Source organism: Aotus nancymaae, unplaced genomic scaffold (genome assembly GCF_030222135.1).
Source record: "Aotus nancymaae isolate 86718 unplaced genomic scaffold, 86718_ANA_hifiasm-v0.15.2.pri h1tg000003l, whole genome shotgun sequence".
In the NCBI taxonomy this organism is placed as follows: Eukaryota; Metazoa; Chordata; class Mammalia; order Primates; family Aotidae; genus Aotus; species Aotus nancymaae.
In genome coordinates, this window is record NW_026988414.1 from 38,688,813 (window position 1) to 38,701,064 (window position 12,252).

At 39.8% G+C, this 12,252-nt stretch overlaps 1 protein-coding gene across 4 annotated transcripts in view; it reads left to right on the forward strand.

Annotated features, from left to right (window-relative positions):
• UBAP2 (ubiquitin associated protein 2) overlaps positions 1-12,252 on the forward strand; it is a 164,280-nt gene that overhangs the window by 77,269 nt on the left and 74,759 nt on the right. For all 4 annotated transcript variants that reach the window (XM_064380566.1, XM_021671541.2, XM_064380571.1 and 1 more), the window contains 3 exons: positions 949-1,059; positions 7,894-8,047; positions 10,456-10,533. In XM_064380566.1, coding sequence (XP_064236636.1) covers positions 949-1,059; positions 7,894-8,047; positions 10,456-10,533 — 343 coding nt within the window. The remainder of the gene's footprint in view (positions 1-948; positions 1,060-7,893; positions 8,048-10,455; positions 10,534-12,252) is intronic.

The window sequence follows — 12,252 nt, forward strand, 5'->3', positions numbered from 1 at the left end:
ATTCACTGATACTTGAGAAACCTCCATTTTACCTAGTCTGTGATTATTCTACTGATGAAAATGCTAAGTAACAAGTATCCCTTGTTCAGGAGACTAGACTGAAGTTTTTATTATTACTTCAAGCATAGCACCATGTTGAAGATCCTTGAGAAAATAAAATGTCTAGGAGTTTGTTTTGTGATAGTAGCAGAATTCCACTTGTAAGCTTTATGGTGTTATAACTTAGAATGTATATGGAATTTTTTTTGTTTTTGTTTTTAAGACAGCGTTTTGCTCTGTCTCCCGTGCTAGAGTGCAGTGGCACAATCATGGATTATTGCAGCCTTCACCTTCAGGGCTGAAGCGATTCTCCTACCACCACACTCAGTTAATTTTTTGTAAAACTGAAGTCTCAGTGTTTTGCCTAGGCTTGTCTCAAACTCCTGGGCTAAAGCTATCCTCTCGTCTCTGCCTCCCAAAGTGTTGATTATAGGCATGAGCCACCATGCCTGGCCTGTGGAGTGTTCTAATCCAAATGGAGAAAGCCAATGTATAGAATATTGTCCCTGACAAACATTTATGTTGAATTTTCCATGAATGGTGGTCATGTACTCATATAGTTCCACCTCACATTTAAATTTTGGAATCTTGTCTCTTTGAATTAAATTTTATTGTTCACATACCTGAACTTAGGTATTCTGAGAATGATGGTACGTATGTATGTATCTGCTCCTTGGTTAACTTGGAGGAAGACTGATTTATAGTTAGATTCTACCAGTGTTAGTGAAAGGACATGCATGGAATGGCCCCAAAATAAGTAAACCTGTCCTCATTGTAAACTCAGAGTCTAGGAGAGGCCGTCTTCATGTAGAAGGATTATATAATTCTGTATTTGTATAGAAGAATCTTAATATAATATCAGGTGCTAGTTTTTGGTTGCCTCTAATCATTTTCTGATATGTTCACTAGCTTATGGAAGTGACGGGGAAAAATCAGGATGAATGCATAGTGGCCCTACATGATTGTAATGGAGATGTGAACAAAGCTATCAATATATTGCTGGAAGGGAATTCAGACACCGTAAGTATTATTAATTGATTTGCATTGTTTACATTTGTCTCCCAATTCCATATCACATTTTCAACTTCACCTTGATTGGGGATGGGGGTGGAATGAATTATGGTGCCATTCCATATTTATTTTAAGTTCTAGAAGGATCACTAACCTGAAATGACTGTTTTTGTTATATATGGTTTTTTCATGAAGTCGTAGAATCTGAAAACTAGAAAGAGAACTTAGTGATCTACTCTAGCCTTACAGTTTCCAAAAATCTCTGGGCCTGTGAATATTTTCACCACCCCACCTGAAAAGCATCTCTTGGCCTACTGCTCATGTTTCTTCATCTTAGTCGTCACCTCTAACTACTTCTTATATCTCCACAATAACAGAAAACCAGGATTTGCTGTGTATGTATTTGCTTATGTAGATACTGTTTTCTTTTCTTTTTTTTTTTTTAACATTAGGTTAAGTTTGGTGAGCTTGCAGGCTTATGAGCTCAGCCCTTTGATTTTAATAAGGATATAGCTAAAGCTACACCAGGCACTTGTCAGCCTTAAAATTTTGAACTCTATGTGTATATATTTATATATATATGGTTTTTGTTTTTTAGTCTTTTTTTTTGAGACTGAGTCTCACTGTGTCACCAGGCTGGAGTGCAGTGGCGTGATCTTGGCTTACTGCAACCTCTGCCTCCTGGGTTCAAGCAATTATTCTGCCTTAGCCTCCTGAGTAGCTGGGACCATAGGCACACACTACCATGCCTGGCTAATTGTTGTGTTTTTAGTAGAGATGAGGTTTCACCAGGTTGCCCAGGATGATATTGATCTCTTGACCTCGTGATTTGCCTGCCTCGGCCTCCCAAAATGCTGGGATTACAGGCATGAGCCACCGTGCCTTGCCTGTATATGTATTTTTTGAGTCAGAATCTCTCTCTGCCACCCAGGCTGGAGTGCCGTGGTGCGATCTTGACTCACTGCAACCTCTACCTCCCAGGTTCAATTAATTCTTTGCCTCAGCCTCCCAAGTAGCTGGTACTACAGGCACATGCCACCACAAATGCTCTAATTTTTGTATTTTTAATAGAGATGGGATTTCACCATGTTGACCAGGCTGGTCTCGAACTCCTGACCTCAGGTGATCCACCTATCTCAGCCTGCCAAAGTGTTGGGATTACAGGCATGAGCCACTGCACCCAGGCTGTGTTTATATTTTTTAAATTGAGGAAACTATTTTAGAGTAGATTAAAACAAATAATGACTCACCAAAAGAGGATACAAAGATGTCACATCAATAACTGCCTTTCCTTGGAAAATGTAAAAAACAAACGAACTGCCCTTGTCAGTGTTCAGATTAATTGAAGTTTCATTTTAGGGTCACGCTGCATTAGGTACAGGAAATATAAAAATGAACTGCTGTGAAAAACTGAAAGCTAAAATGATTATCTTTTTAGTTGATGCAAAACGAAGAGAATGAATTCTTTTAGAGTAAAAATTAACTAATGTGAAAAAAGATTTCACTGTTTGAGTGTGGCTGTACCTGTAGGTAAAATTCCATGTAAGAGAACACTGGTGGTACACAGGACAATCCAGCAAAATTGTGTTTTTTGGGAGAACCATGTTAAATGATGAATTATAATTTTGAATAGTTTTTATTTACTGGCATGGGAATAAGTTTTCTAGGTTTTACAGAATATGGGGGATCAGTTTACCTTATTGCTAATGGATATAGAATAGAATGGCTTTCAGTTATTTTCAAAGTGAACTGAAGAGCCAAACTGCTCTCTTTGTTTTAGAAAAAAAAGCAAAGCAAAGAAAATGAATCTCTGTGAATAAACAAAATAATTCCTAACTGTTCACTGGAGGGGATCTTTTTGGATCTTTTTATGGTAGAGATGAGTCCAGACACTATTTGTTGTTGCCTTTCCTTTAGCTCCAGCAGATTTAATTCCTTTTCTCTGGTAGTTGGATGAATCTTTAAGTCTTAAGTGTCTAGTATTCTCTTTCTGTTTTAAGTTTTAATGCCCCCTCCTCATTTGGGACTGAACCTGAAGGAGGTGGTTCTGGGCTATGTAGTAGAAAATAAAGCTGAACTTTTCATGAAGAACTTCTCTTTGGTTACTTCTTGAACAGTTTTATAGTGTGGGCTATATCTGACTTCTTGTTTTCTTCAAAGATAAGAAAATAGCAAATGAAGTTCTGGATATTGTTCGGGGCTGAGTGGGCTGTGGGGGAAATACAGAAGTAGAGGGAAAGTCTTTGTTTTAGTTTTTTGGTGTTTTGTGTTTTTTATTTTTATTTATTTATTTTTTTGAGACGGAGTTTCGCTCTTGTTACCCAGGCTGGAGTGCAATGGCGCGATCTCGGCTCATCACAACCTCCGCCTCCTGGGTTCAGGCAATTCTCCTGCCTCTGCCTCCCGAGTAGCTGGGACTACAGGTGTGTGCCACCATGCCCAGCTAATTTTTGTATTTTTAGTAGAGACAGGGTTTCACCATGTTGACCAGGATGGTCTTGATCTCTTGACCTCGTGATCCACCCGCCTTGGCCTCCCAAAGTGCTGGGATTATAGGCATGAGCCACTGCGCCCGGCCTGTGTTTTTTGTTTCATTCCATTGCCCAGGCTAGAGTGCAGTGGTGCCATCGTGGCTCACTGCAGCCTTGGGCTCCCGGGCTTAAGACATCCTCCAGCCTGCTGAGTAGCTGGGACCACAGGCACATGCCAGTGTACTTGGCTAATTATTTTTATATTTTGTAGAGATAAGGTATCTCTGTGTTTCTATGTTCCTTAGGCTGGAGGGAGTCTTTGAAATCCTGGTATGTCGAGAACCATTCTCTGGTACATCTTGTCTTTCATACTGTTTTAGCTAGTTGCCATCTGCAGCACCCATGGCTAAACAGCTGTGATTATCTTCCTTTGACTGAGATATAGTTAATTGGAGTGGGGTTGACAGAATATAAACACTGGGATGTTTCTAGGAGCAAGAGCATGAAGGCAAACAATTATTTTCCTATTGCTTAACCTTCTGTGCCAGAGTCTTCCAAAAACAAAACTTGGAAAAGGTGTTAAGCAGAATTGTCCACGATATATATATATATATATTTTTGGAGACGGAGTTTCGCTCGTTACCCAGGCTGGAGTGCAATGGCGCGATCTTGGCTCACCGCAACCTCCGTCTCCTGGGTTCAAGCAATTCTCCTGCTTCAGCCTCCTGAGTGGCTGGGATTACAGGCACATGCCACTGTGCCCAGCTAATTTTTTGTAGAGATGGGGTTTCACCATGTTGACCAGGATGGTCTCGATCTCTTGACCTCGTGATCCACCCGCCTCGGCCTCCCAAAGTGTTGGGATTACAGGCGTGAGCCACTGCGCCCGGCAGTCCATGATATTTTTAAGGATAAGTTTATTTTTCTTATGTAAGTATATCTGTCACAAAGGAAGATATTGAACATAAGTACTAAACTTTTTGTTCATCATAATGTTTGGTTGGTGTGACAAAATCATTTTGAAGTATCAGTCTCTTGCATTAATGTACCTATTGTTTTTAGTGAGTTGTTTGTGTTGGTAGTTTCTGGCAAAGGCAAAGTGGTAGGAGAGTAGTTTTTGAACTAGCTGGCTTTGAATACTGCTGTTCTGATTATTATGTGGTGGCTGAGAGGACCTTTCCTCTTAGAGTTTCTTCAGACCCATTCTACAAGTAGCAAAATACAACAGAGGTTGCCAGAAATTCTCTTGGAAATCCTTCATAATTACTTGGTCAACTTTTTTTTTTTATTTTTATTTTTTATATATGACAGGGTTTCATCATGTTGGCCAGGCTGGTCTGGAACTCCTGACCTCAGGTGATCCGCCCGCCTTGGCCTCCCAAAGTGCTGAGATTACAGGCATGAGCCACCGCGCCTGGCCTCTTGGTCAACTTTTTAAAGTGTGCATGTATGCGTACTTTGCAGACTTGTGCAAAATACATGTGAATCTTTTTAGCAGTTACTATGGTATTATACAGATTGCTTCTTAAGGGTTCTTTTCCTTATTTGGCCCCCAAATAAGTTGACTTTGTAGATTTCATGAGCCAAGACTTTGCTTGAGGGGCAGCAGGATGGGAGGGTGTTTTTGAGTATCTTGCTCAACTCACCCAGGCTGAAATGCAATGGCATGATCTCAGCTCACTGTGACCTCTGCCTCCTGGGTTCCAGCAATTCTCCTGCCTCAGCCTCCTGAGTAGCAGGGATTACGGACATGTGCCACCATGTCTGGGTAGTTGTTGTATGTTTAGTAGAGATGGGTTTTTTTTACCATGTTGGCTAGGCTGGTCTGGAAGTCCTGACCCTGTGATCTGCCCACCTCAGCCTCCCAAAGTGCTGGGATTACAGGTGTGAGCCACCGCACCTGGCCAGGGTATCATTTGCTATATGAAGTGGGGTAAAGTGTTTCTCAGATGTTTTACAATGACAGCTGGTCTCTTTATAAAGACAGAATACCTTTAGGCAAGGCGCTGTAAAGATGTATATTGTGTATACACACACTTTATGCTAACTCTACTGGGATGATTTTTCCAGGACCTCTGGAATATATTTTTTATATTCTAACCTAAGAAGACTGGATTCTATTTTACACAATTGTCTAGTATTTTTATATTAGCAAACATAATAAATTGAGTTTGTATGGCATGGGCATTTTTTTCTCTGGCATAGATAAGCTTTATTATTTAATTAGAAAAGAAATGCAGAAAAATATAAAAGATTAAGTCAAATTAAGCATCCTTACTTAGACTTCTACCACTTCCTTCCGTAAGTACATAGGCTCCTATTTGAACTAAAAAAAGGTAATTCTATATACTGTTTGCTGATAGCTTGCTTTTTCTTATATCAAGGACCTCTTTCTTTGTGTACGTATGTAACTGGTAAAATGGCTACATACTGCATCCACTAGACTAGATAGTCTCCTGAGTTAGATATAGTGGGAATCCTCCTCCCCTCCTTTTATGCTGTTAACCATTTTGTCTGCACATAAATGTTTAAACAATTATTATTTTATGTTTATTTATTTATTTATTTATTTATGAGTCAGAGTTTCACTCTGTCGCCCAGGCTGGAGTGCAGTGGTGTGATCTCGGCTCACTGCAACCTCTGCCTCCCATGTTCAAGCTCCCAGATTCAAGAGATTCTCCTGCCTCAGCCTCCCGAATACTTGGGATTACAGGAACCTGCCACCACTCCTGGCTAATTTTTGTATTTTTAATGGAGTTGGGGTTTCACCATGTTGGCCAGGATAGTCTCCAACTCCTGGCCTCAAGTGATCTGTCTGCCTTGACCTCCCAACTTGCTGGGATTATAGGCCTGTGAGCCATTGTGCTCGGCCATGTTATTTTATTTGAATGAAGGCCTAGAAGTAGAATTGCTGGGTTGAAAGAGTATGCACCAAATAAAATTTGGGTACTAGGCCAGGCGCAGTGGCTCATGCCTGTAATACCAGTGCTTTAGGAGGCTGAGGTAGGTGGATCACCTGTGGTCACAAGTTCAAGACCAGCCTGGCCAACGTAGTGAAACCCCATCTCTACTAAAATTAGCTGGGTGTGGTGGTGCATGCCTGTAATCCCAGCTACTCGGGAGGCTAAGGCAGGAGTATCATTTGAACCTAGGAGGTAGAGGTTGCAGTGAACTGAGATCATGTCATTGCACTCCAGCCTGGATGACAGAGTAAGACTCTCTCTCAAAAAAAAAAAAAAAAAAATTGGGTAGTATTGCTAAGTAGCCTTCTAGGAAGGTTACAATAGATGTATGCTCACCAGAACTGTATGATAATACCTGAATGTTTCACCTTAACTGTCAGGTGTCAGTATATTCAGTCTTCATTATCAAAGCTTAGAGGGGGAATATAATTTATATTTTTTTCATATCCATTTTATATCTAATTAAATATGTGAGTTCATCAGAGCTTTGCAGAAGACCAAATATTCCATTTCAAAAAAGTGTTTGGAAGTTGGCTTTCACTGTTATGGAAATCATTCAGCTTATCACCCAAATTTTAGTTTATTGATTTCCACTGCTTATGTTTACTTTGGATATACAATGTCAAATTTTGTTTTTCCTTAAGATTTTTAAAAGCATAAAATAGTTACTATTAATTTGGAATGGAGTCACTTCATATCCCTTCTGAAATAAGGCAGATTATGAATAAGTAAATAGAAACTATTGGGCCAATTTTGGGGTTTCTCTGTAACTACCCTGCTTGATAATTTTTGTATTCACTTATATTCAAGAATGTAGTATCTCTTTGTTTTCTCAGCAATTTATATATACATGATATGATTAGATTTGGTATCACCATTAGGGGAGAGGTAGAGAAGGGAGATTATATAAATTGACTTCTAACTAGAATAATTATTTGGAGGTTAAAAATGTAGGTGCTTTGTAAATAAAAAAGCCCACCAAAACCAACCTAACGTTTTACTTACCTGCCATTAAATTGTTTTAGATAATTAGTTTGAATAATGGATTAGGTAAGGTTGTATTCCTGGAGCTTTTGGGGCATCATTTTAAGCAATTTTGTGGTCTTTGAATTAATGTTATAAGTGATTTAAGGCCTAATAGATAAGTGAGTTGGTGTAGAATAGGAGCTTGGGGAAATGACATTTACTGTATTCCTAAATTTGCATAGGAAAGGGCTCTATCTTGGGAAAACATACAGTATTTTGTCAGGTAATCTTTGTTATGAAGAAAGTAGAACTATATGGAAAAGAATTTAAATGATAAGCAGGTGAGCTGCAAGCTGTGGGTTTGAAAGATACGTGCATGTGCCCTTGATAATTATTATACATCCTTTGAATGATAACTGAGTAACAGCTCTTCTCTCTGATAGACTTCATGGGAGACTGTAGGGGGGAAGAAGAAGAATTTTGCAAAAGAAAATTCAGAAAACAAAGAGAATAGAGAGAAGAAAAGCGAGAAAGAATCAATTCGTGGACGTGGAAACAACAACCGGAAAGGAAGAGGTGGCAATCGTGGCAGAGAATGTAAGTACAGACATTCCACTCAGTTTTTTCTCTTCTCTTCTCTCTCCTCAAGTGACCGTCCTGCCTCAGCCTCCCAATGTGTTGGGATTACAGGTGTGAGCCACTGCGCCCAGGTTTCTGTTTTTTTCTTAGGAGTTTTTATATATTCTGAACAACTGAAAGATTAGTCCATAGCATGCCTATGAATTCGTTTCCTCAATGCAGAATTTGTTCTGATAGTTAACACTAGAAATGAGTGGCACCTGAGTATTTTCATAGAGCCTCTCATGTGGTTTCATGTTAGCATTGACCTGGGCTGTAGGCAGGTGGTTGTGTAGTGTGTCTTATGACTGCCTGCTGTTAAGAGTCAAACTTGTCCGCTAATTTTAGAATGGTGTGTGTGTGGTGAGGAAGGGGTCAGGGGTCATTTACTTACAGATAGGTGAAGCTGTTTTTTTCTTCCATTTATGGATACTCATGGTATAGACAAGGGTTAGAGTAAGAGGAAAGTTGCTGAATAGGCAAGATTTCTTATAGGCAGGTCTCATTTCCATTAGCCCTAGGTTTTCTAGGTTTTGTCACTGTTCATGCAAAACAGCCCTGCCTGCTCTGGCAATGTGTTAATGTAGTTAAGTTATGAAAGAATAAAATGTAAATATTTAACATATCTCTTGCTATCTCATATATACCACTGATATTTATTGAGTATCTACTATGTGGTGGATACTTTTATAGGCATACAGCAATGAATAAAATCGATAAAACCTTTGCCCTTCTAAAACTTATCTTTCAGTGAAGGTCAAATGGGACATAACAATAAAGAGAAAATATTTTATATTAATATTTTAATGGTGTTATGTAGAAATTATGCCATAGGGAAAAACAAAGAGAGATGCAAATTGTGGGAAGAAGTCTGGCCAATTTAAGTGGATTGCCAAGGAAAGCCTCACTGGAATTCATGTGAGTCAACCTCTGAAAGAGGTGACGGGAGCAAGCCATGCCAATATCTTTCATAAAATTTCTGTATTGCATAGAGCAATTAATGCCAATATAGGGATGAGAAAAAGAAAAGACTGCGTGTTGGCATCTTCTGGTTAGTATCCTAGAAAAACCCAACTTTAGTTTTTCTAGGAACTCAGTGTTTCCTTGCTAGCTATTTTGCTATTCTGTGCCTTTCCAGGCTTTGGACCTAACTAATGAGTAAATTCTGTGATATATTACGTAGTTGCATAATGGTGGTAGTTTTTTTGAAGCAAAAGCTTTAGGAGAGGGCAAGTCCACCAAGAAGAAAGAAAAATCAGTATGTTATTTTAGTATCTTTCATGAATTTTCATGTGAATTAAGGAAGATGTGATTTCATTATTTAAAAAAATTTTTTGGCCGGGCGCGGTGACTCATGCCTATAATCCCAGCACTTTGGGAGGCCAAGGCGGGTGGATCACGAGGTCAAGAGATCGAGACCATCCTGGTCAACATGGTGAAACCCCGTCTCTACTAAAAATACAAAAATTAGCTGTGCACGGTGGCACATGCCTGTAGTCCCAGCTACTAGGGAGGCTGAGGCAGGAGAATTGCTTGAACTCAAGAGGCGGAGGTTGCAGTGAGCTGAGATCGCGCCATTGCACTCCAGCCTGGGTAAGAAGAGCGAAACTCCGTCTCAAAAAAAAAATTTTTTTTTGAGACAAGGTCTTACGCTGTCAGCCAGGCTGAAGTGCAGTGGTGTGATCACAGCTCACTGCAGCCTTGACCTTCCTGGGCTCAGGTGATCCTCTTACCTCAGCCTCCTGAGTAGCTGGGACTACTAAGCTCACGCCATCATGATGATGCCTGGCTAATTTTTATATTTTGTATTTTTTCTAAGACAGAGTCTTGCTCACTTGCCCAGGCTGGAGTGCAGTGAGGAGATCTCGGCTCACTGCATCCTCCACCTCTTGGGTCCAAGCAATTCTTCTGCCTCAGCCTCCCAAGTAGCTGGGACTATAGATGTGTGCCACTATGCCCAACTAAATTTTGTTTTTTGATAGAGATGGGGTTTCTTTGTGTTAGCCAGGCTGGTCTTGAACTCCTGGCCTTAAGTGATGTGCCTGCCTCAGCCACCCAAAGTTCTGGGATTACAGGCGTGAGCTACTGTGCCTGGCCAATTTTTGTAGTTTTTTTGTATGGTACCCAGTCTGGTCTCAAGCTCTTGGGCTCAAGAGATCGGCCCTCTCAGCTGGAAATTACAAGTACCAGAATTACAAGTGTAAGTCACTGTGCCTGACCTCATTCAGTTTTTAAGTCACTTTTGTTTCTGTTTTTCCTATTTCTGAACCTGTTGTTTAAATTGTAGCCTGTTTGGTATTCCTTCTTTCCATTTAATAGTTGCTTGGTAAGGTTATGTACAAGAGGTTTCAAAATGGAAATTTATTTTTCTGCTCTTTTTCTCTTAGTTAGAAGTGAAGAAAATGGAATTGATTCCAATCAAGTGAACAAACCTTCAGATCGGGGCAAGCGAGCCCGAGGTAGAGGTAAGCTAGAGTAAGAGAGAAGAAAATACTTTCATTCTAGGGGAACAAACGGGCAGTTGCTTTGCTGGACTCTTACTAGGGTTGGCAGTGTGCTCTGAAAGAATGGTAGGTCATCTAAAATCTGATCATTTGTTTATTGATCCTGTAAATGAACTATTTTGGATTATGTAGTTTTGAAGAAACCAAAGGGTTGTTTTTGGATGAGCTGAGAAAGCCCTTTTTATGAATAATTAAATTTTTTTTTTTTTTTTCTAAAAAGATGGGGTTTCACCATGTTGGTCAGGCTGATCTTGAACTCCCAACCTCAGGTGATCCGCCCGCCTTGGCCTCCAAAGTACTTGGATTACAGGCGTGAGCCACTACGCCCAGCCGAATAATTTAAAACTTAAAGCTCTAACCAAAAGCATTGACAAATTATAATTGTATTACATTTGGAATGCAGTGCAATGGGGTTTTTTAAACCTTAATTTAAAAATACTTTATTGCTAAAAAAAAAAAAAGAGGCTACGATCACTTGAGTCTTCAGCGACTTGTAGTCTTTTTGCTAGAGGGGCAGGTTGGGGGTGGCGATGGCAATTTCTCTTTTTAAATTTTTTTAATTTTTAGCTTTTTACTGATACATAATATTTAAACACTTTTTTGGGGTACATGTGGTACTTCGTTACATGCATAGAATATATAATTATTAAATTGGGGTATTTAGGATATCCATCACCATTAGCATTTATCATTTTGAAATGTATAATATGTAATTGTTAAGTGGTCACCTTACTCTACTGTTGAACATTAGAACTTACTCCTTTTTTTTTGAGACAAGGTCTCACTCTGTTGCCCAGGCTGGAGTACAGTGGCACCATCTCGGCTCACTGCAACCTCCACCTCCTGGGCTCAAACAATCCTCCCACTAGGTGGGGCTACAGGCGCATGCCACCATGCCCAGCTAATTTTTATATTTTTGGTAGAGATGGGGTTTCACCATGTTGGCCAGGCTGGTCTCGAACTCTTGGCCTCAAGTGATCCTCCTGCTTCGGCCTCCCAGAGTGGTAGGATTGCAGGCATGAGCCACCGAGCCCGGCCTAGAATGTATTCCTTCTCTCTAACTGTGTTTTAACCTACCACCAATCTCTTTTCATTCCCTACCCTCTGTACCCATCACCTTCTCTGCCTCTGGTAACTATCATTCCACTGTCTACCTGCATGAGACAACTTTATTAGCTCTTACATGAGTGAGTAACTGTGATACTTGTCTTCTGTGTCTGGTTTATTTAACACGATGTCTTCTAGGTCCATTCATGCTGCTCCAAAGGACATGATTTCCTTCTTTTTTTATGGCTGAATAGTATTCCAAAGTGCAAATATATCACTTTTTAAAATCCATTCATCTGTTGATGAACACTTAGGTTGATTCCCTGTATTTGTGAATATTGTGAATAGTGCTTCAGTAACCATGGGGGTGTATGTATCTCATTGGCATACTGATTTCCTTTTCTTTGTATAAATAGCCAGTAATGGGATTGCTGGATCATATGGCAATTTAATTTTTTGTTTTTGATAAATCTCCATACTGTTTTTGAAAATGGCTATACCAGTTTATATTCCTACCAATAGTGTATGAAAGTTCCCTTTTTCCTGCATCTGTTTAATTGATTTCGTTAATTATTTAGATGGAGTGCCGTGATCATAGCCCACTGTAGTCTTGAACTCCTGGGTTCAGGCAGT